Raw genomic sequence first — 25788 nt, 5'->3', positions numbered from 1 at the left:
GGTGTAAGTGATAAATACAGGGATGCTGCTGCTTATGATGATTTTGCTTCAGGGATAGTGAGGCTTGCACAGAAAGGCTTCATTCATGCTGTTTAGATTGGAGGTCAGCTCATGACTTCAAAATGAAACTGCAGTAAGTTCACAAAGTACAACTGAAGAAAAACTCTCCGCCCTTAGTGCCAAAATGAAGTTAGAGTATTTTGTGGCTTCAAAGAATCTGCTCCTGCTTCCCTTCTCAAAACCTCCCTCTCCTTGCAAGAACAGTTTTTTTCTTTGCCATGTTCATCTACATTCATTCATCATGCAACAACAATGCATGAGTGTCATTTAAGAGCATCTAGTGCTGAAGGGAAAAGCGTTGTTACATTTCCTGGACTAGATGTTCACAGGCAATAGTTACTGCTAATTTGTCTGTTACACTGGCAATGTGTCATTCCTGCCTGTGAGAGCCTTTAACAAGAAGGATTACATGAGAAAATAAATAACAGTAATACCACCCTCTGATTTCAGCACTTATTCTCTTCTCCAGGCCCCCTGCAATGCTTGTTGCCAGGCTTTGTCTACACTGGGTAAAGAAATAAGGAGAAGAGTAATTAAATAAATATGCCGATTAAATTGCTTTAATAGGCAGCTAGTTAGACAAGTTTCTGTGGCAAATGGGGTACACAGTCACATATGGCAATTCTCAGAGCTAAACTGCACATAAGGCAGAAGAGTATTATAAATGAGTTCACAAGGCTTTCAAATCTGCTTGGCTTGAATTGATCATTTTGCATTTTCTCTCAGCCAGATGCAAATGGACTGAATGTTCTGCAGCTGTCATCACCTCTCTGCACAGTTAAAGGCAGTTGCCCCTGACTTAGAGTGCAATTTGCTTTTCATGATGTACCTCCAAAGCTCTGTACTCATAAAGGTTTTCATTTGGAGAGGAGCTGGCTACTGCTCCTCACTGGAAGAAGAAAATGTACATTGCCATAATGTCTGATTTACCACTTGTGGCTGATCTGAATGTTCGAAGCAGTAAAGCTGGCCAGCCCAGCATAATGGTCAATGGTACACAGCTGGAGGTACACAGCTGGCCTTACTATAAAAGGTTATTAATGGATTTTTTAGTTTTTTCAGATACAGCTAAAAACAGGGAAAAATTAAGTAACTTTGGATGCACCATGAACCTGGCTTTATGCAAAGCACTTTGTATTAAAGAGCATATAACGAATCAAACTCATGCTGGCTCCCCAGCAACTTGCAGGTTCTTCATCTGAATAAATTAGAAGGACTGAATTAAACATGCCTCTTCAGCAGCATTTGGCAGGAAACAGTGGGAATTGTCTCCTGCAGCAGTGCAAAATTCAATCCAGACAAAGATTTTTCACTTATCTCGTCGCATTGCTATTAGTAAAGGTGCATTATGCCCCTAAAGCCTTTCCTATACCCAGGTGAATATGGTGTTCATTTATTTCCCTGTCTAGAAGGCTCAAAGCAATAAAAACCAGGAGTTCTTAATCATTGCTCACAGAAATCAGAAAATATGCCAAATTTGGTGTGCATTGTGCCCCCAGGGCAAACCAGCATATCCCCAGTGAAGTTAGTGGAAGTAAAGGGTGATGCTACAAAGCTGTTCTGGTGGATACAATAGGCTGGTTAATACTGAAAAGAGGAACTCCTAGCATAGGATACAAATCTAGATGAGGATGAACTTCGAGGAAGAACTACCAGGAAGAATCCAGCACTGGCAAGGTTGCAGTAGCCAACTCAACTGTCTTTCATATCACTAACGCGTGTGCAGAAAACTTTGAGTACATGCTACATGATGAGGAGAGAAAAGAACCACTAAGTGTCTGCCCTGTCAGTGTTGTATGACAAATTACTTGAACCCAACTGCAACACGTTGCTAGGAGCATCTATTCCAAATGACTTCCTGTAATTTATGATCTTTAAATAAACTTCTTCTTCTCTCCCTTCCCTTGTCCAAACCTTAAATCTCCAGTTAGTATTGGTCTACATAACTCCACTAAATTTTCAAGGAATCTGAAATACCAGCTCTAAGAGATAGCCTCCCTAAGCATTCAATGTGCTGCATTACGAACTGTCTCACTGCCCAGAAAACCATGAAGAGTTGTATTACAAAGATCTCCCACACCTAATTTTGGTTCCATGTGTGATTTGGCTGGAAAGAAATAATCATCATTGCAATGGTTATAGGCCATCACACCTTCACTCCAGCAAAAGGGAATCAAATCCAAAAACTCTTAAACAGAATACTCTTCACTTCCATTCTTGACTTGTCTGACCAGAGACTGAAGAAAACAAGCATATTCAGGGTTTGGTCAGTCCATCCAGGGACAACCAAGAAGACATTGATTGTCCCATTGCAGTACGGCAGAAGGAAGCCTAGCCTACATTCTCTCTGGCTTGCTCTTTATGTGACTCAAGCAAGACAATGCAGATGAGAGGCAAAAAAAACCTGGCTTGGTCTCTGCTCTCGACTGCAGGATTTGCTCCTTTAAACCTATATTCTCGATTGTGTGGAGCTTTAAAATATAGTTTGTAGTAGGAAGGGAACTGTTTTCTTACTGCAAGGGGAACAGGACTTTCAAACAGTTTTGATGGGCCCCTACAGCAACTCACCTTGCCATATATTGTAATACAGTCAACAAAAATCACATAGGGGAAGCTACTTGCTCATGCAGCTGCAGGAGCCAAAGAGCAACTGGTATTGAAAAGCTTCCTCAGTATTTCTAGGTAGGAACCACGTAGACCTGAAAAACATCATGATGCTGGCAATGTAACACTTGTAACAGGCTAGTGACAATTGGTAATCCAGTTTGCAAGCATCAGTGTTTTTTCAGTGATACCTCTAATAGCCAAAATGGAGCAGTTAAGCAAGCCAGATTTCCACGCCCATCTGCTCCCCTCACAGAAGTCGCTTCCCACCCAAGTCATTTGATGACTACACACAGGCAAATGTGATCACTGAACATTCCCAGCTGTTCAGTAATCTCATACCTCGGGCATTTATCATAATTCTCAGACCAAGAGACAGGTTTGTGGAACGCTTGCAACGGGTCTTATGAAACAGGGTTGCCCCCTCACCTCAGAGACAGCCTCCCAGCCACCCACGTGGATTCCTGTTCTTCTGGGATATACACAGCTGCCCCAAACTACATATAACATTAGAAATAAAACAAGAGAAAGTTACTCCACCTGGCACTTGCCATGCACACAGAGGTCGGTCTCATAAGGCCCACATGGAGTGCCATCGAGGACTCTGTCTGTCACCAGCACAGGGGAATCCTTCCCTAGTGGAGAGCAGAAGAGCTCACATGGCTTATCTGGAAAAAGAAATACAAAAGCAACTGCCTTTAGGAAGGGCACAAACAAATGTTTGAGGCAATTGGTGATGCAGTTTCTACATGAATGGATTTGGAAAAGTATTCGTTGATACTCTCATCTTTGAAGGAACATGAGACTTTCAGTTTAAGCCTGTCAATTCCCCACTTTAAAATATTAACATTCAAAGGGTTACATTGATGAGATTGGTCTTTTAAGACACAGAAAACCATTTAGTCAGTACACTTCTATGTATCTGTTTGTGAACGGAAGATGTTTGTTACAGGGAACATCCAGCAGCCTGATATGAATCACCAAGTATGAGTGTCTCAGACAAAATTCAGGCTACAGCCAGTGATTTAAGAACAAGTTCTCCAGTCCGTTTGTACTCTTGATGGACTGACTTCTTGCATCAGTTTGCCAGTAAGAACACTTGTATACATAAAGTTAAAGCACTCTTGCATACGTATTACCTACTATTTCCTTAAACTGATATTTGCAATCCTACAAGGATTTCTGTCAGCAAACTATGCTGCTAGAATATCTAGAGAAAGAACCCCCAAATTAATTTGAAATACATCAGTAGAGAAAAGTTGCATTTTTCATCCATGCTAATGGAAATCATCATATTATATATTTAGACCTCACTTTGGAAAAGTTATTCTTGTGTTTAGCTAGAGAAGGAATTAAGTAAAAAACGTTTTTCAAAGATTTGTATTATTAACTGGCAGCATACAGCAGATGTCAAGGTTTGCTGACTGCATTTGCCATATGTTTAAGTAACAGATATTTAGGGAATGTAATGTTTTTCCTTTGGAGCTGACTCTGTTACTCTCAGACTTCATCCAAGGAAGAACCTATAGACATTCAAATGGAAACATGTTTTGTTCTGCATAGCCAAGTACTTCCACTCATCAGACGTAAGAGAGAAAGTTTGCCAATACATTAAGCTAAGTGGCATAGGTCTTTCCTAAGTTTCCAATGCAATCAAAAACCTGCAATTAGCTCGCATCTTACTAATATATATAAGTATAGTTCAAGCACAGTGCAGATTAGCTCAATGTTGGTTTGTATCTGTGTCTATTTAAATGCTTCTGAGTGTGGTGCTTCCATATGCTTAAAAAAGGTACCAGAGAACATTGCATGGGTGCTCTAACATGCTTCAAGAAACAGTGACACTGAGATGTGAAGATGAGCTGCCCTCTGTCCATCAATCTTACTTGACAGAAGGACTACAGGCATATCCTGTGGATGTTCAAACTCCCTGCCTTGTGTCTAATGCAAAGCAAATTCGCAGAGGCTGGATTTTGATTTCACTTGCAGAGTCAACCGAGGAGCTGGGAAAGCTGTTGAAAGAGCAGCTTGTGCAGGAAACCGCTAATCTGACCGCCTCTGGACAGCCTCTCTCCCTGCAGCTGTGAGATCTGCAACAGGGCAGGAGAGGTTTCTAACTTGCATTCACGGAAACTGGGGCAACATGGCTCAGGTGAGTGAGGCTTTGCTAGACAGCAGGAACAATGTTCGCTTTTAGCAATAGCTTGGTCAGTCTTCAGGTGGCTAAGAAATAGCATATATCCTTTCTGTGACTGAATGATGCAATATGCACTGCAATATGCTACTAATTCTGGCAGCACTGATCAGGGATCACTGAATCGTCCTTTTTTTTTTCTTTCTCTCCTATTTACAGGACCCTCAGCAACCCATAGCTCCTGATTGGAAATGGAGAAAGGAGTGAAACAGCCCACCCCTGGAAAAAACTGCGAGAGTTTTCTATGACTGAAATTAGTCAGGAAAGTAGCTCTGCATTGTGCATTCATCCAGCAAAACTGTTTGGTGGGTGGGGAGGATCAGAGGGGGACAACAAGCAAAACCAGCCTGTCTCCTGGGACATCTCAAGGAATTGTGCTCTTGGAGGGTCTGCTATGGGAACTGAAAAGCTGTCTGTACGCTTGTCCTGGTGTCAGACCTAATTTGTCAGTGCTAGCACAGGAAAGGGCTTATCCAATGTCTGGTCTTCTGCTATCAGTTCCAACACCACTCTCTACTGTTCAAGCATGTCTTTAAGATGACCAAGTGAAACTAGCCTTGTCTGCTTTTCAGCAGAGTGTAGTGAAAGATATTTGTTCCTGCAGAAAGGACATTATTACAATCCTTTTTCATATCCCCCCAACATCTGGTTGAATACTAGCTGAACAGCAAGATCCAGCAAAGGAAGCATTAAAGGAATGTAGATAGGAAAGGCAATCATGCTGAAATGCCCAAAATTGACAGACATCAAAAACGTCCCAGGGAATCCTTCTTTTTTTTGGTTCCAAATTAATTTGAACTTTCTAATGTTTAAACTCCCATTCCCAAACAGTTGCCTGTTCAGACTGGGAATCAAGTTAAGGCACCTCTCCCCCAGCATTACAAGAAGATGAGTAAAGAATTGACAGCTCTGTATCTTCTGTTAAGAAGGCTAAAAGAAGAGCAGGGCAGCTGCAGGAACAACTAATTGTAATTAGTCTTTCAGCTGTAGCTAAGGGGAACATACTGTAGTGTTCTCATCAACAAATGGGAGTCTTGCAGATGAAATCAAGATGGTTGAGAAGCTGCAGGGAAAGAACAGCAAGGAATTAATTACAGAGGAAGATGAAAAAACTTACCATCAACAATGACAGCTGTCAGGAGGCTTTTCTTCTTGTTGGTGTATCTGTCATGGGCCTGGCACTGTTGGTCCCTGAAGCTTGGCACACCCTTAGGGCAGGGTAAGTTCTCACACACAGTGTGCTCCACACTGGCTCCCCGGCAGTTCTTCCCACCTGGCCCCGGGCTATTGTGGGAAAGAGAAACCAGGGTCAGCAGGAAGAGCATAGCTACTCACAGGCACACTTTCGGCTAATTTTCCCTGTCCAAGGCAACTCCTGAAATAGCAGGAAGGATCCTTCCTCTCAGATATTCCTGTTGGAAGGCAAATCCTGCTCTCAGTGGCTCTGACAGAAACGTATTCAAGCTTCATTCTGGATCTATAATTTGCTTATCCTAACAGATGCTCTGGAGTACTTCAGAAGCACGTTCTTTTATAGTATCCCATACACAGATCAATAATTAGGAGCTGCCTACACATCACACACCTCAGAGAACAGTTAATCCAAAATGCTATTCACCTGTGGGCACTAAGCAGCCTTCTTAGAAGTTACAGAGTGTTTAACTGTTTGCATTCTGGTCACAAATCAAGGGATGTGAGTAATTTTGCACTGCTGACCTAAATTTCTTCTTTGACTTCAACAGCAATTCATTCCTATCCTAACCTATTTTCAGATGGAGCAGGCAAATGACTGAGAAAGAGTGGAGAGAATGTGTGTGTGTGTACCATCAGCTTCAGAACAGGACTTGAAGTAAGGCACTCCCAAACTTTGGGTTCTGCCATGACATCAGGCCTGCGCTCTGACTAACTTTTCAGTGACTTGGGACAAGTTTCTTAACTGATGGTGACTTGTGAAGGTTAGGCTTTGGAAGGTGCACTGAGTACAACATGTGAAGTCTAAGTATTATTTGTATTTGCACAGTCAGGAGGTGCAGAAGATAATTTGTGGTTCAATCACAAATACCAAAGCTAAATGTTTATATTCTTAATGGGGAACCTAGAGGCACCATGGTGACATTACTGTGCCCAGGATCACACCAAGTACCCAAGGCAGAGGCAGGCAACCTGGAATGTTTCACCTTTCTCTTCCCACCAGTTGCTTTCCCCCTGCCTCAAACAATGGGGACAGAGCAAATGTCTCTCTCAGCACATATTCTCTAAGGTTCTGTTTTCAGCAGTTTGAAACTCAAATAACATAGAAGTAGCTATAACCTGTACTGTAATAGGGTGTCCAGAAACAAATCTGTGCAGCAGATAATCTCCACCCATGAAAACCACGCCATTTTACACATTTGGTTTTTAAACATGCAGGAAAGGCCACTAATCCAGCATCAGGATTAAGAACTTGCAAAATCTATTTATTCTTTTTTATGATTCCCCAGAGAAGAAGGAAAACTCAAACTGTCAATGATAGCCTATATTTTCTTTGCAAGACAAAACAAAACAAAACACAAACAAAAAATCCAAGTAAGCAAAAGACTTGGCCATTCTAACAGATAATTTCTTTAGCTGCATCTGATATTCTCCTGAATATGTCACATACCTACCTCCCCAGCTGTAATCAGCAGACGGATAAAGTCATATTCTTACTTTTCATTAACAGATGGCTATAAAAAGCAACTCCAGCCAAATTCCAAGTTTTAGCAGTATGGCAGTTCATTCCAAAAACTTCTTCCATCCTCCCTCCCAGAAGAGCAATGAACATCAGGTTATATCACTCAGCTAATTAGAAACAAGTCCCTCATTGTATCTAATTTATTTGTGTCAGTGGTCCTAGCAAGAGTTTGTGTCAGTGGTCCTAGCAAGAGTTGCCCTGTTCATTTATATGCAGACTATAAGACTGGGCCTTTGATTTCCTAGCTGTGCTGGACTTGATGAATTCAGCATTTGGTGCAACACAAACATTTGATTCTGCATAGAAGAGCTTTATGCCAAATTTCAGCCTAGATCAAATTTTTACAGTAGTTCTGTAAATCCCAGAAAAAGTGTTTTAATTTTTTTTTTAATGGAAATGCTGCATTGATCCAATCTCCAGTGATGCTGTGACATCACAGAGAGTCACCAGAAAAAAAGCCTCAACGAACACCTGCTTGCACTGCTAACGCCTCTTCTCTGCCACAGGCACATGCAAGGCAGCAGATGTGCTGAGACTGATGCAGAAATCTTCTGGGAGGATTGTGTCTGCTGCCTTAGACTGGATGAGACAGACACTCAGTCCAGATGACTCAAAGCATGACGCAGGCTCCTTCCCACATGAACCCTGCACTCACATAAAGACAGATACACAAACTTTGGTTTCAGCAAAAGAGATGTAGCCATTGAACATAAGTGACCCTGTGCACGTTTGTGTATACATGCACAGGAAAACAAAAACCAACAAAAAAGCAGTCAGAATATGCAAAGAGTAACAGAGCGCTCTTTTGAGAGCAGGATGTCAAGATGATGGCCATGGTAACAGGACACACAGCAGGACTACTATTTACTGTGTTCATCAGCAGTTGCTTTGGTTTAATCTTAAGATGTCATTAACATGTGAGGGACTTTCTATGAGTTTGCCAATGCAGACTGGAAGTAAGCAGCTCTCCCTGTTGGTAATAATGGTCACTGGCAATAATAAAGTACCAGCGAAATCCATTAGAAGACAGGAACTTCCTGAGCACCCACCACTCCCAGCCAGTGGGAGCTGCGGGAACAAAGTGCTTTTTGGTCTGCACTCTGCTTGGCCCTTCAGCAGCCTGACCTGTCTTCCCTTTCTAATTAAGGACTAAAATGAACTGTCTCCAACTGATGTAGTGTCTCCCAAAACCAAAGAATTGAACGCACTCATCTCATCAGCCACAAAACAACAGAGCATCCTACAGATCTGAGGGACATTTCTACTCCTAGTAATTCAACAAAAATTATACACCCAAGAGGATCTTCCCACCTCAGCTCCCCTCTGTCCAACAGCATCATACTTTATTTGGTAGTATGTTGCTGCTTTCTACTAGACTAGCTCTAGAAAAACACTAGTAGAATATACAGCGTCTATTCAAAGGGTTCAGGAACAAGCAGATAAACAGGTGTGGACAGGCAGTCAGAGAAATGGACAAGACATAGCTCTGCCATGTTGATTATGTTCTGCTCTGGGTAGGGAATGCAGAATTTCTGTCAGTAATCTTTTACTTAACAGACCTCTGTAACAGTATTTCGGTATTACAGGCCTTTTGGCATGTTTAAACAGGATATTGAGGGGTTTCATCATGCAAGATGAAGAAAAACAATGACAGTCCCTCTCTCTGGTCTTCCACAAACAGTTACCTAATACTTGTTCATATGCCTTTCTTTTCCTGCTTCACACCATTTTTGTAGCTTCATCCTTGTTTTCCTTGCACCTCTCCAAATGCTTAGGCCAAGACTTTGGGCATCATCTCTATCAGATTCTGCAAAAGAATCTGAAGGGAAAGATCCCTGGAATCCCAGGTCCCAAGCCCTGTATAACACAGGCTCTATCACTGCCTGGGATTTCCAATAAACAGTATAATTTATTGTAACATCCTGACACATGCCTGAAACAGTGACTGTGTGAGATCTCTTGGTAGACAACTTCACGAACATCTTCCACTGTATTTGTGCCAAGAGAATCCACCCACTAATGAAACTGAAGAGATCAAAGCCCATTTATACTATTGTGACACTTTTCACATGACAAGAAGAGACTGGAGAAGGGGTGTAGATCTCATTCCGATGTTCTGTTTAAGCCAGTTGTTTTCTCTGCAACCCCATTGTATGACAACAGTCGAAAGCCTAAAGAAGAACACAAGGCAGTACAACTCAAAAGTCTGCACGTGCAAACTGCATAATACACTGCCTTACAACCATTTGGAGGCAATGCAAGCAAATACTCACAGAAATTACAGAGAGGAAAACCCGAATCAAACAGTGAAGCAACTGGTTTAAAAACACTGATAGTCCCACAGGCTCAAAAGTCAGCTGGCAGGAGTAGAGATTCCAGTTTAAAAAAAAATCCCAAGACCAAATATATATAAAAGATAAATCCCTCAGCCAATATTTTTGGACAGTGAATAAACCAGCTGCAGAAGAAGTGGGCTGATGCCAGGAATTTGAAGCAAAAGAAGATCACGTGTGTATCCCCAGCCAAGAATGTATATGAGCAAGAGAATTTTAAAATCAGTGTGCAATCTTGGAGGGAGCATTTCCTGTAATTTAAGGAACGATGATGAATGGATTTAGGTTTGGTCAGCACTGTGGTTAAAGAGACTTTTTGTACCTGACAGCTAAGAAACCAGCTCAGTCCCTTGTTCAGGAAAATGAGCTGGTACAAATCAAGCCTGGAAATTATAGACATGCAATTGCAGTTCAGTGTTATTTAAGGAGCAGAATAAACAAAAATATCCCTTTCACGTGAATACAGCTCAGCAGCAGCCAGTGTATGCCTATCCATCATTTAGGTATGTCTTCAAAGTGACTACGTTGCTATCCAGAATTTCAGGCCCTATTTAAAAAGAGAAGTTTCCTATGCTTTGTCTGTGGAGAAAACCTTAAAATATGAATAAAGTTACAGAAACACAATTTGGAAGGCTGCTCTCAAGACTGTAGGCACTCTCATTGATCTTCAGAAGTTATAATGCACACAAAGAGGGGTGGTCAATTAAATAGCCACCATGATAACCTGGTCAGGCCTCCCATAAGAAGATAAGACTTCCAGATGTGCCTCAACTAACCTGAGGGATGAAGGATGGCACATGGGAGGTAACATAACTTACATTTCTTCCTGAATCAGAAGAAAGTCCAAGTCCAAGCAGAGACCATAGGCTTGTTTGTAGTCACTGTGCAGGAGCTAAATAGCACCCATTGCACTCTGTGTGTGGGAAAACATTCCTTTCCATATGCAGCATATCCTGATGTACAGAATATCTCAAGGTGCTTTAGCAACACAGCTATATAACACTAGGACCACTGTCAGCCACTCTATCATTTCCCAAGCCCAGAGCCAGCACTCCCTGCAAAACTGATCTCTAAGGCATATTGGCTCAGTTTGGTCTGTAAATCCAGATCAACTCCTCCTCATTCACTGCAGTGCTGGAGAGAAAACACAGCATTATTTTTTCTGCCAAACTATGCATCTTTGATTCAATTGTGTCTATATTTGAATCATTGCAATGGGCCACTTCCAATGGTAACACTTCAAGCCACTTCCACAGAATGTACTTCACGTCATTCCAGGATTTTGACCTGTTCTTTGCTGCTTGTGAACAAGAAATCTCTCATGTCCTCTGTGCACCTCTGCTGCCTATTTCTTCCCTGTATTCTTGCAGAAAGGATGTCTAAGTGCTACATGCAAAAAGAAATCAGCATGATGTAAAGACTTACGGAGGATTGTCGCATTTCCGCTGTCTGAATCGCACTCCTGTGCCACACGTCCGGCTGCACATGCTCCACTGACTCCACATGCTCCAGTCTCCATCAACATGCTCAGGGATGGGAGTTTTACTGACACACTCCCCAGCTCGGCACCACTGAAATGCAATTGTGTTAGCACAGGCAGGAAAGAATCCCTGATCTTGCAAACATTCCTGCACAGGTGGACTTGAAAGGATGTCTGAGAGATTATAACAAGCCCATGTTTAAGTTTCTAGAGATTCAAGGCTTCAGTGAGGTGGAGGTAGGAGGAGGAGAAAGGAAGGAGGTGAAAAACAGAAATTTAAGTGTCACCTTCAACGAACCTCTGAAGGGAGTTCTGTCATTAAAAAAAATAATCACAGAATTCAGTCCCTTGCTTTATAAAGCAGATAATTGTCTAAGTGCTAAGACTTAAAGCCACACTATTCACAGAAAACAAGTCCAAGAAATTATACCCCAAAGCAATGTCTTCATCAGCAGTATTCCCAGTATGTACAAAATAATTGAGGTATTTTGGATCAAACCTGGTTAAAGCCCCAAACAACCTTTGATTCTAATAGGTTGCGCTAGCTCCTGACCAAGCAGCAAATTTGGCCTATTCTCCTGCTCTGTCCAGGATATGATACAGTAAGCACTGCTTAGCAGTCTTGCAAAAGAATCACCAGGACTCCTGTAGTTAGAAAAACACGTATCTAAAAATCTTTTGTCTCAGTTTCCTTGTCATGCTTTCCAGGACCCAGCTTTTCTTGTCATTGTTTATCTTTACTTGCAAGCAAAGAAAAGGTCTCTAATCTTTGATTTTTAGCAACAAACTTTTCAATTTTACCCTTTCTTACCTCCCCAACCATACAACATATAAAAAATATTAGAATCCAAAACCAGTAAGTAGGGGGCTGGCAGTTACCAAACCAATGAAGTTCCTTTGTAGCCTAACAAGTTATCAGCTGCACTGGGAGAATCAACCACATACATTTACGAACCTCAAACCACCAAGCACAGCCCATCTCGGAGGTTAAACGTGTTCACTTACGTCAACTTCTTTTAGCACAGTAGGCCGGTTGGGAGGCAGCAGCTGTGCCTCAGTAACTCCCACCCTTATGGCACTGAAGCCAGTTACTGGAATGGTGATTTTCAATGGAGGGAGATCCACTAATCTGAGATTTTATTTTGTGTTGCTTGTAACAATTTTCTACATTGACCTGGATTCTGCAAAGTCCATATATGCCTTAGACATCTGACTATATAGATACAGTACAGCAAACAATACTTCAAAAAAACCTGAACATCACTGACTTTGAGCTCAACACTTTTTGAACTACTTTTAGAATCTACAAAGTTTTTAAGTACCCTATTTTTCTTTCCTCATCTTTCTCCACTCCCCAAATGTCAGCCTGAATGCACTCTCTACCTCAAAAATAGCCAAGAATGCTACTACTTAGCTTACACTGAAAAAACACCTCAGTCATGAAACACCACTGACAGCAATGAACAGAGGTGACAGGACTGCAAGCTACTACCTAACATGACTCGCAGGGTACTCAGTCTGTACACTTAGCAGAGTGAGGCATGGGGTTTTCCTGCAGTGTTTGTATAGTGCCTAGACCACAAGAACTTGACTACTGAGGTCTCCAGAGGCTACTGAAATACACGTAACAAAATCAGAAAGACTTAACCCAATCCAGCTGTTAATTGAACCGTTTCTGTAACAGAATCAGTATAAAATATGGGTTTATGGTAAATACTGAACATCTTGGAAACATTATTCCACAGACAATGCTGGAAAAAAACAAGCGACTGCTACCGAGCGTTTTGATTACCTTGTCTGCACCACATTCAGTGCCATCCAGAGGGGGGTCCAACTTTGTTTTACAGGATGTATCTCCTTCCACCAGGCACCAGAGCCCAGCACACATCAAATGCTGTAATCACAAAGCAGCGAGGTTCAGTTATTACTTTTGGAGATGACAGCTACCATTATGGGATACACTGCAAAGCTCAGGCAGTCTTTCTCAAGTGAATCCAGAGGCATCTAGTTGGTTTGGGAGCAACTATTTTTTAAGGATAGATTGGCATTAAGTGGTGGGGCTGGAAACATAAAAGCGATTGATGGATGCCATTGTCAGGAACAAAACCCACCCAAAACAAGAAGTGCATTATTTAAACAGATTTCTTTTCACAAGAGTAAGCCTGGTCCATTAAAAAAAGAATCCTATATGGGATGCCAAGATGGATGCTTTGGAACCATGCTACATGCTTAGATGTCTGAGCTGCTTAATAACTTGTATTTTTTTTTAAAGATACTCAAGTAACACAGTCAGCCTGGCTGGACCCTGGTGGTAGCTCTAATCAGTCAGCAACGCCCCTTGGGAGAATCACAGAATCACTAGGTTGGAAAGGACCTTCAAGATCATCAAGTCCAACCATTAATCCAGCGCCACCATGTTCCCTAAACCATGTCCTGAAGTGCCACATCCACACGTTTTTTGAACACTTCCAGAGATGGCGACTCCACCACCTCCCTGGGCAGCCTGTTCCAATGCCTGACCACTCTCTCAGTGAAGAAATTTTTCCTAATATCCAATCTAAACCTCCCCCGGAACAACTTGAGGCCATTTCCTCTTGTCCTATCACTAGTTACTTGGGAGAAGAGGCCAACACCCTCGTCGCCACAACACCCTTTCAGGTAGTTGTAGAGAGCGATAAGGTCTCCCCTCAGCCTCCTCTTCTCCAGACTAAACAACCCCAGTTCCCTCAGCCACTCCTCATAAGACTTGTGCTCCAGACCCCTCACCAGCTTCGTTGCCCTTCTCTGGACATGTTCCAGCACCTCAACATCCTTCTTGTAGTGAGGGGCCCAACACTGAACACAGGATTCGAGGTGCGGCCTCACCAGTGCCGAGTACAGGGGCACGATCGCTGCCCTGCTCCTGCTGGACACACTATTCCTGATACAGGCCAGGACGCTGTTGGCCTTCTTGGCCACCTGGGCACACTGGCGGCTCATGTTCAGCCGGCTGTCAACCAGCACCCCCAGGTCCCTTTCCGCCGGGCAGCTCTCCAGCCACTCCTCCCCAAGCCTGTAGCGTTGCATGGGGTTGTTGTGGCCAAAGTGCAGGACCCTGCACTTGGCCTTATTAAACCTCATACAGTTGACCTCTGCCCATCGATCCAGCCTGTCCAGATCCCTCTGCAGAGCCCTCCTACCCTCCAGCAGAAGAAGATCTTAAGGCAGAATGAGAAAGAGGAAAAGATTTCATGGTGTGCCATGCAGCAGAGGAGGAGCTTGGTGACAGGCAGGAGCATAGTTAGTAAAGGTTTGGTGGTGAGAAGTAGCTGCTAGAGACCAGTGTGCTAGAGAAAGTGTAAAGTGAGTATGTGAGGGCAAGAGCAGCAAGAGGTACAGCACATCTCGCCACTAGACTTGAAACACATTCTGGGTATCGTTACTCAACATTGCTGCTCTGCTCAGCCAATGTGTGTTGCAGGGATATTAACGCTGACCACACTTGTGTGATCTGTCAGATCAATATGCTTTCAGAATTTCAGAAAAAGAACCAGGAAAAGGGGCCTTTACATCATTAACATTTTCCAAAGCATCCACCATGCTTTGCATTCCATGAAAGTGGATGATTTCAATACAGTGCTACAGATCTGAGTACCAAAAAAAAGAAAAAGAAGAGTTACATTTCTTTCCACTATTGTTCACATTTCAATGTAATGGTAAAAAGATGAGAAGCCTGACTCTAGTGCCAGCTGGTCTTGTCAAGATTTATTGCACCTCATTAAATAGTTGCGTCAACACACTTCAACCTTATGGTTCTTTGACAATGTAATGTAAGAGATTATGGGTGCATCTGTGTTTTGTGTATATGCACATTGGTATGTCTATATAAAATAGATCTGTATGGCAGAGGGTGCAAATGAGATAAATCCCAATAATGATGTAGAACATACTGAAACAAAATAGTTATCACAGCAGTATCTGCATCCTGTTTTATTTCCACGTTTCTTTCTGTAAAGAGGATTTTGTGCTATTTAAACCAAAAGAACATTCACAAAAACTAGAAGCAGACAGCACAATTCAGCAACATCTGTATTAACCACAACACAGAAAGTCATCATCAAACAAACAAACAACAGCAAATACACCAGGGAAGCCTAAATCAATGAATTTTCAAGACATTTTCCCCGAACTAATAGAGCATATGGGAAAATATCAGACTTTAGTAATTTTGACTAAGTGACTGTGACTAATTAGTGGTTTACCCACAGCTCTGAAAGCACTTAAGCACCAATTAGCCATAAGGACATCACATACTGTTTTACAGATAGGTACACTGAGGCAGAAGAATTGACAAGCCAGACACTTCAGAGCTTACTGAGAAATCAATTGTTCCACACTGCAACTCCCAGGTTCTCAAAATCCCGCCTTCCCTGGACAGGACTAAAACCAAAAGTACATCAATTAACTGTCCACAAGTGCTACAGAAAGAACACTAATCTAGGCAATAAACCATTTAAAATGAAAAGGCTTTCCCCCAAAATGTCAAACTTAATCTCTGAGGGGATGCTCATTTTCCTAGTTGTAAAGCTACAGCACCCTTGCATCTGGTTTAACTTACTGGGATCTAAAGGTGATGGGTTATTCTTTATATTAAGATTAGACATATGAATGATTAAAAAGGATTCAAAAGCAGTTCAGGTATGTTAAAAGCATGTCACAGACCTAAGTGGAAGGTATTGTAGGAGATTCTAGCCACAGTGGCAGGATGTGCTACATGTAGCTACAGGACACAATTGAATGCAGTCTATGAACTTGATAGACTTCCTAAAGTCTAACAGCTTCTTTGCCATTACAAATAATTGTGTTGGTGACCTATAAATGCTGTTACTATTATGCCAAATTCAGGAATTAATGGACAATCTGGAGTCTTTCTTCTCCCTTGATGACTGTGGACAGTGATCTCGTGAAAACACTGCCAGCAATGCCTCCTTTCAAACTGTGGCTGGGGAATACCGATATGTAAAATGAAGGGAAGCTTCAGAGATGAAGGGTGAGGATAGCACATATTTTCACTTTTCTAGGCTTCAGCCCCTCTCTTACATATAACCACAAAGCTTCAGAGCAGAATGTGATGAGAAACCCTCCAGCCTCATCTTTTGAACGACCGAGACAGAAATTTTGTCTCGTGGTTGCAGAAGAAACCCTGTGCTTCTGCTTTCTGTCAGAAAGACATCCTGTCTGAGGATGTAATGGAATTCACTGCATCCCTAAAGAAGTTGTCCTAGACACATATGAGCACCATTGCTAAGTATCTGTGCGTTATGCAAGGCCAGTATTTGTTAAGCTTCAGCTTCAAGTCCCTGGATCATAAGCTACAGGTAGATTAGTCAGGGTTAAATTCTCCTCTTTGATGTAAAACTGGAAGAGGAAAGGGGCATGTGGAAACAGAAAGTCATAAAAGTGAAGCAGCTTTTTTGTACAATCTTGGTTGCCAACTAGAATTCCTCCATAGCCCCCAAGAACGTGGAAGTTGATAAAGCCAGCTAACATGCCCAGGTATGAGCCATGGCCTGGGGAAAGCCATGGCCACAGATAACCCCAAACAGGTGTGTCTGTACCAGCGGAACCACAGAACTGAGCCCAGACTATGGAAACAGCGGGTGCATTCACATACATGCGTGTACGTGTATATTTAGATACACGGGTATGTTTTTGCATCCATATACATATATACACACACATGCACACACACCTATATTTATAGGGAGATAAATAAAGGAAAAATCTCTCAGCAATACCAAACTTTCTGAAATTTCCCATCTTTGAGGTATGGAAAACATAGGATTTTTATAGTATCCCTGTGTTTGATTCTGAACACTAAATGCAAAGCATATTTCAGGAAACAGTTTCAGAAAAATCTGGTAACTGCGCTTCAGCTCTGTGTTCTAGTGCCATACCACTACAAAGCTCAAACACTCATTACTGTAGTCCCCTGTATTTAATACAGCATTCAGATACCCCAGCAAAGATTAAACCATCAGCTTTGGTATTGTATGTTCCCAAGATGTTTTATCATGTTAATAGCTCATTTCAAAAGAGATCGTATATCCTCCTCAACTACAATAGAAACCCAAACAAAAATCCCCATTAAACAGTCCTATAGCTAACCAGTCACAGTGACTGACTTTTTAATAGTTAAATAGTCAGCTTTGTGGGGAAATATCAAAGTGAGAAATGGCAGGACTTGAAAGGAAGTTGCTTGTATATGAGTGGCAGCTCAGAGCTTACGCTGCTACAGAAGAAGCCATCAAAAGAGCTGTATTACTCCTAATTGTAAATTCAGCAATCAGCTTTTAGATGGCAGGCCTCTGCCTGCAAAGTCTTCCTTGCAACATTCAAAAAGTGCCGGTTAGGATCTTCCAATGATAGATATTGTTCGCTGGAAAAATATTGATTTGTTGAAACTGTCTGTGGGGAAAGGTCATCTTTGGATCAGCTCCCAGTTTGACATATTTCCAAGAACAAAATAAAATTTCAAAAAGTGAGATGGTTGTTGAAAAGTAGTATTTCAATAAAATTTACATTTCCTTTTTTTTAAATTTAAATGTTTGTTCAACTGAACGCTTAAGGAATTTATACAGACAGAAAATAAAACTAAAAAATAAAAATTGAATTTTTATAAAAGGTGCAAATTTTAGACTCTCAGAAATGCTTGGAAGATAGAAAAACTTGTCTGCACAGCTGTTAGAAAGCAGTCCTGAGAGAGATCACAGTCTCTCAAGCTAGGAGATACCTACTCAGCAGGTGAACGACGCTTCCAATTACAGGGATTATAATGGCATCTATTTGAGAAAGGGGCCTTACTGTGCCAGGTGTTTTCCTCAGAGAACTTGCAATCTAAACAGACTCCTGGGAGCTTGGAGATAAAGGAAGCTTTATCCCTCTGTTGTAGGTAGGAAGATGAGGAACAGAAAGGAATTGAATGTCCTGCTGAAAATCTGCTGGGAGACAAGCAAAAACGCTGCTCAGAGCTCTGCAGTCCTCTGCTCAGCGTCACAGCCACAGGCTCGCACTGCCTGCTCTGGCCAAACTTCAGGGTAAAGCCAGAAACAACTCCTGGGATACTCCCAGGAACATGTCTGGCTGTGGGCCTTCCCACCTTTCACAGCTTTTCATACTTTTTCACAAGACATACTGTTTCTGTAGATGGTGTTTACCTTACATGTAACTCCATCCCACACGTGTGCCAGCACAGACTCACAGCGTGTGAAGCGCTAAGACCACTCACACGCAGCTCTAGGGAAGTAATCTATTTTAGGTTCTTTAACTCAGTGCTGCAGCTGGAAATGAGGAGAAACCAGAATTAATTCAGCCAGCTCTTTGCCCACAGGCAGTAAGTCTAGAGTCTGCTAGTTTCTGGGTTAGCTGTTGCATCACTACTGTTACTAAAATCAGCACGATTCTGCCCAATGACCTCATATGGTCTCAGTGAGACGAAAAGGCCTCACAATACTTCCCCGTCTCAAAGCCTCAGATTATTACCTAAAAGGGGGAGCTTCCAAATGTCCAAAGTATAAAGAGAATCCAAGGAATAAAGATGTCCTTCCCACCAGGGAACAACTCTACAGAAGCTTGTTCATTCCCTACACGTTCACTCCCTCACCTTGGATTCATCCAAAAAAAAGAAACACTTATTTATCTTGAGAATGAATTTGTTCCTGCTGCCTATTGCCCATTGGAAAGAGGAACCTCTTATTTCTAGCAGCAGAATTAAACCACCATGAAACCAATTTTGCTGTCAAAATGAGGAAATTATGAAGAAGGACTTAGAAAGAGTAAGTATCCTAAGGAAGAAGAGCAAGAGACCACATAACACACAGGCATGCTTATAAATAGGCTGGCTTTCAATGAAGTATCAGATCTCTTTTATTTTGCCAAGGTTTTGGATTGGCATATAGCTAAACCATGAGAGAAAATATGCTTATAAACAGAATCCTAATTAACACCTATTAAGTACAATAAACACACAATTTACACTTGCTTTCCTGTTCAAAACACTATGTATACTATCTTGAAGCCCTACAGCATGCTTCTGAGGAGGAATTCTTTACACAAGAAGGTGAGAAAGACAATGTCCCCAATTTCCTTTAATTAATTTTGAGTGCAAAAACAACTGACAAGCTACAAGGGATCACAAGGAGGCAAGCACTGTTGTTTGCCACAGCTATTAGACGGAACATCTTGCTGTTGAAAACTAGATGAAAGTGCTTAAAATCAAAATCCTGTAAAATTGGAAGGCACTTTTGAAAAGGAGCCATGGGTTGCCCCAGACAAGATAACTGTGAACCTTGCATACATGTATCAGTGGCCAGCTGCTGACCTTTCTCTACAGCTGATATTCCAAGGAACAAGTAGTAGATCCAACAGTGGGAGTATCTGTCTATCCGTCCAAATGACAGACCTGATCCAAAAGTCAAGGGAAGGCCTGAAAAAGAATCACAAGGACTATCCTAGAATCTTCAGGCAATGGTTGATATCCACTGACGTCTCATTTTAACAAAACTGGGTATATCCCACAAATTCATAATGTGCAATTTATTGATGACAAAGAAGAATGGATCTCTTTATTGTTGGACAGAAAGCATTTCGGTTCGTATTATTAAAAATCATCATATAATCTTAGATGCAATTAGAAAAGTTTTCTTAAAAAACATTTCCTTATTTTCACTACCTGGTAATCCCCTTGTTTCTTCAGAACATACAGAAACACATGTGCACGTTATGCTTTTTAGATGAACAGAACCAATAACCTGCCTTCTTGGAGCCAACAAACAAATTTAGAGTTGATTCCCCTTTATAATATTTTTTTCATCAATGTAACTCCAATAACTCAATGAACAGCCTCTTCATCAATACTTCTGTGAGTGGAAAGTCACCAACATCAGACACAAGTGTATAAAATTAAAAAGATTGTTTTAACTCTTGCAGAAATGGCCCTTGACAGTTAAAGAACTCTCATGGAAATCATCCTTGAGAGTTAACTGCTTTCCAGTTCTACTCTTTTCCTTGTAGAACAATACAAAAAATTCAACGTAGTCATTTCTGAGATTTGTTAATGTTCTGAATCAGAGAAAACAAAACAAACTGAACCCAGTAAACATGAAGGATGTCACGCTGGGTTTGGTTCTCTGAGCTAGGTGGCTTGATACGCATTACTCCAACTACCAGCACATGGATGTCATATGAAACGTCCCCTTATATATATCTGGAGTGATACCAAGAGCTTTTCTAATCTACAATTAAAACATAAGAATGTTTCCCCTTTGTCTTTCAGGGAGAAAGACAAAATATGTTAGCTTCCAAAACAGTAACTTACCATGACATACTGCTCACCACAGACAGATTTGGATGTCTAAGGTCTGAATGAAATGAACCAGTTACAATCTTCAGTCAAACAGCCTTTCTAACAGCAGATGAAAGCAGAAGGATTAGAAAAATCCAGAGCTCTCATGTTTTGACAATGTTAGCAAAAGCAAAACCAGGCTATTCCAGAGCTGCCCAAACCACACTTACAGAAAGGAAGATGAACCCTGACCTCTCTAGAGCGGATGCATCAGGGATCTTTTGCTAAGTGTGCCATAGGGTCTATGAATGGCTCTGCAGGATAGATGGTAGGAGACAGAGAAATGTAAAAATTATTCTTTTGAGAGGGGTTTGGCCTACTGCAAGCTCTTCACCCTTTCCTGTGAGGAAGTTAAACTGGAATTAATTACTTTTATACTGGAAATGTGCAATGCAGTATCTGGAAATTGTTCCAATCAGGGGGAGATACAAGAAACCAATATTTTGAGAAGTGAAGAGTAGTTTGGAATATCTGACTAGAAATACTTCAGGGAGGGCAACCTTTCAAAGCTGACAGAAGCTCAGAGCTTCTGGAAAACCATGCAGCTTCCCTGAGACTCAAAATCAGATGCTAAAAAATGGACACATTCAAACCCATTACTTCATTTTAAAATCTAGGCCATGACTGAACCTCCTTGAACATGCATCAGAATGAAAGAAAAACTGCAAAAACAGCAATGGCAGGGACACTGCACAGAAATGCAAATATTAATGGCTAGTAATGACACTGGACACAAGGAGTTCAATAAACAAGAATGGATTCTGCCAGACAAGCAGTGGAAGACTCTCATACTGCCAGAGAAGGCACAAGTGAGTAGAAACACTTTTTTTTTTAAACTGTACATTTGGAAGCAAACAATGAAACAGAAAAACACTGTCTAGTTTTAGCAATTTCTGGTACTCTCAAGGCAAACTAAATGCCTTCTTCACTGTATAAAGTATTCCTTTGCAAAGCACGCTTCTATTTCATTTTTTCATGTATCTGGAATTAAAGTAATAGTCAAAAGAAAGAGATTGGAAAAAATAAGTAGCATTAATGAGACAACAAACTAATTTTATGTCAAAGCAGCCTATGCTAAATACTAATCTTTTCAGTGCCATTAGGGCATTCATGAAACTAGCTCCTGTGGGTCTATGATTCATAGGCATTCAAAGTCTATGAATCCTGAATAGAAATCCAAGTAGAAAAAGATAAATTCTATCCACTTTCCTACCAACACACAATTCTTTCTCTCTGTATGTGCTCTTCAGCTTTGCTGAGCCCAGTTTTCAACATCATAAATGAGAGAACACAAGCATACATGTTATACCAGCTGAAGAAATCATGGAAGTATCTTCACATGATCAAACCTGGAAGAAGTAGAGACGTGGTACAAGGCACTGGAACACAGTCACTCCTTTGAGTTAAAGGTTAGAAATTTTGTACTTTGACTTATTACCAATTTCGACCTCAGTATGCTTAAAAGAGACACAGCATCATATTGTACATGCCATATGTTAAGTGCTGCTCTGACATTCACACCAGACATACCCCAGCAGGAAAAGGCTTATGAGTTCACAGTATTATGCTGTCATCTAGCTCAGGAGAAGATACCTGCCCATGATGAAGGTAGGGCAAGAGCTTCAGGCAAGTTTCATAATCAACCTGATCATTCCCATCTAATATTGTGTTTGCAACTTAGTGCCTAAAATTATGACCTTGCACTTTGCAATATTCATCTCGTATTGTCTTCACTGAGAGTAATGTGCACTCAGTAATTCCCCGTGAACTCCTCTTAACACCCGATTGTAGGATACAAAAAGTATTGATTTTTTTAAAAAACAGGCAGTGTTGTCCATTAAAAAAAAAACACAACAAAACAAAAAACTGGGAAATTAAAAGAATGAAATCACAGATTGTATTTCTTGGCCATGGGAAAAGAGAAGAAAGGGACAATAAAATAAATATAAATATGTACACACACTGTTCAGATGTGGTTGTGAAGATTATGGGAGTTTTCTCTTGAAGCGTTTTGCAGATGGGAAGTTCCCAGAAGGCCAATGGGAGAGGTCTGAATGCCCTTCAAGCTCTTTATACACTATTTTCAGGCTGATACTCAATTGTATTTTGGCTAATTTCGTTAACTTCAAACTTCAGCTGTAGATGCCACATCACAAGGCTACACTAATTCTTTCTGCCTCCCCTTCTTCTTAACAAGAAATGTAAGATTGCCAAGCTCAAGTGCTTGATTCTTAATAGGCACTCTGTATTATTTTTAAGAGTTTATTATTTTTATATTCTTAAATTTCCACATTGTATTTTTATAATTTTATTTTGGTTCCCCTCTCTCTTTTTATTTTTCTTTAAACCACTGCACCAGAATGTGTTTTGACCATCTTCCAAACTGAAACACGTACAAAAATTTCTGAAGCATTCCAATAATTGTAAACTGGGCTGTGCTGCCCAGGCAGGAACTCTGCTTCTCTCTCTTTCTTTCTCTTAAATAAAAAGTATTTCCACTGAAAATAAAGAGAAAAAGGTCTTTTTGCAACATACAGAAGCAGTGAAATAGGACACTTCAGTTTCATATGAAACAGGCAATGCGAAAATAGTCGGAATTTCAACAACCTACATTAGCAAAACTGTAAAATATAGTATGGCAATTCAGTAAATTGTTAACTTCAGTTCTGAAAGAAAATCTTTTCATTTTATTTTAGAATTGCCAGGCTTCTATCCTGCAAGCCTCAAGAAAACCAAACCCATCCTTTTCCAGATTATTATTATTGTTGTTATTGTTATTATTATTATTATTACATTTACACAGAAGCTAAAGTGTGTAATGGAAAATTATGTAGACAAACTCCTTGGCTGTACAGAAAATGACAATGCAATCTATTATTTTCATGATAAATCAGCTCTTAATCTAATTACCACATTCTTGTAAATATTCTATACATTACTAAATAAGAGGGCTTACTGTCATCGTCTGGATCTTGGAAATGACCCTGCAAAGAAAAAACAGATAGATGCTCATTGATTCCCATGCATGGAGTCCAAAAGTGCACTCCACCAGGGTCTTTGCAAGATCAAGACCACAGAGGGACCCACAATCGCTTAATTATATCCACCACAAAACCACCAAATATGAAAACTGAAGGGATACATAAAATCCACTTGATTATTACAATTGTTGCTCTTCCTTTATTTTCTTTTTTGGTTCCTCTCCTTTCCCATTTTAGCCCAGAAATCTAGTCAGTCTCCTTTGGCTTACAATCAACTTTGCCCTCTTGTTCTGTGCTGCTGTTCTGTAGCTTGTAGATACTGGGAGATACCTATATTTGTTAAAAACCAGCTTGAACTTAAGAAAAAACAGTAGAACCAATTCTAGCTGTTTTAATTTTTCTAAAAAAATGTCAAGATTCATGTTCCCAGTTACATCCAAGTTGACAGTGCTCTTTTTTCAGAAAAAAAAAATCTCTTTGTAGCAATGCTAATCTCTTTCCACATGCCATTTTAGCCTAAGCACAGTTTTGACTCAAAACAATACTGAAAGATAATGGATATGTAAAAACCCGCAAAAATGTGTTAATAATAAATAAGCCAAAAGGCGTATAAAACAAAAAGCCAAACACTGGATACAAGAGATAGAAATCACATTTTTTCCATAAATATAATTGCAGTGCAAAAGCCTCTGTTCATAAACATGCCAGTCTGAAAAATAAACCCAGTGTTCTGATTAAACGCACAACATATTTTTATGTGAGGTTATGAACAATGCATTTTTACGCATTTCTGGTGGAGAAACACCATCTCTGCTCTGTGAGAGATTCAGCATATCTGTGCTATTCCTCTCACTGAGAGCACTGCTAAGTAATGGGGACAGCAAAGAGTTAAGAACTGTTCTCTGCAGAAGCCTTCATCACTTGAGTGGGGTTGAAGCTTTTTGCTTCCTCTTGCATAGGGCTCAAATGAATTCACAATATTTGATTCAGAGCACAGTGTGGATCTGAAGAACAGAGGTCAGACAGGTTGAATTTCCTGTAATTCGCACAACCTACCGTGTTAGCCCTGGACTCACGTCAACATTTAGCAACCAGAATCCCAAAAGATCTCTGTGTTTGGGGTACACTGATAATGCACTATATAATGTCAAAGGTGCAATTGCTGCTTAGTTTTTTATGCAACTCGTATCATGATTTTGCTCAGAGCTTGAGAATGACATGGTCATCTGTTTAATTTCTGCTTAAATCAACTTATCTCCCTCAAAATAAAGATAGCTGTGCAAACTCTTAGGTGGGCCAAAAAGCTCTTCTAGCACTGCAAGGGGCACGACTGTACAGCCTCCCACCTGAAAACACACAGCATGCCTGGTGTGGTAGAAGCGCATTTGTATGTTCTACTAGATAAGCGTTCTCATTGATCAGACAATGCCTAACACTTGCAATGGGAAAGACTGACAGAAAGCACCATGCGAAAGCACTTTTGATCCTTTTGCATATTACTGGAGAAAACTATGTAACACAGATGTGAAGGGGGAACTACTGAAGGGTCTTGAGATATGCATTATCATATGTGAAATAATCTCACTTGAGAACTGCCCAACTTCTATTTTCTTAGTCTGTTCCTCAGATCAAAACTGATTCTTCCGGAGAGCCATGAAAACATTTACTTTCCTGATGATGATCAAGGACTCACTCATCTAATACTCAGGCTAAATTTAATCCAAAACCATCCCCCTGGATGTATCTCAAACCAATAAAACTATGAGCAGAGCACACACCAAAATGGACTTGCATTCCCTCAAGGGGCTGGCAGGTAATCTTGCCATTTATTACTCATACAGTATTATAATAGAAGTGACGCTTTTCAAATAAATAGAAATTCATTGTTCCCTCCCTACCAAGCGTCCAGCCTAAAAGCCTGATTCGACAGCTCCTTAAACAGGTGACATGCACTAGTAACTCTTACCTAACATTGACGTTACATAGCCAGATCCTAAATTATACAACTTGGACATCATAGATTACAACAATAGCCTATGGT

At 40.8% G+C, this 25788-nt stretch overlaps 1 protein-coding gene across 1 annotated transcript in view; it reads right to left on the bottom strand.

Moving 5' to 3' along the window:
• Window positions 1-25788, bottom strand: part of ADAMTS17 (ADAM metallopeptidase with thrombospondin type 1 motif 17) — a gene marked incomplete at its 3' end in the record, with an annotated part of 194530 nt that overhangs the window by 68254 nt on the left and 100488 nt on the right. Inside the window, exons 11-14 of the mRNA XM_082005379.1 lie at window positions 13177-13278; window positions 11330-11475; window positions 5976-6142; window positions 3205-3332 (exon numbers count right to left, since the gene is read on the bottom strand). Coding sequence (XP_081861505.1) covers window positions 3205-3332; window positions 5976-6142; window positions 11330-11475; window positions 13177-13278 — 543 coding nt within the window. The remainder of the gene's footprint in view (window positions 1-3204; window positions 3333-5975; window positions 6143-11329; window positions 11476-13176; window positions 13279-25788) is intronic.

This window comes from Phaethon aethereus (assembly GCF_964289735.1).
Source record: "Phaethon aethereus genome assembly, chromosome: 12".
Classification (NCBI taxonomy): domain Eukaryota; kingdom Metazoa; phylum Chordata; class Aves; order Phaethontiformes; family Phaethontidae; genus Phaethon; species Phaethon aethereus.
The sequence above is the reverse complement of the archived record's forward strand: the minus strand, read 5'-3'. Positions and strand labels throughout refer to the sequence as shown.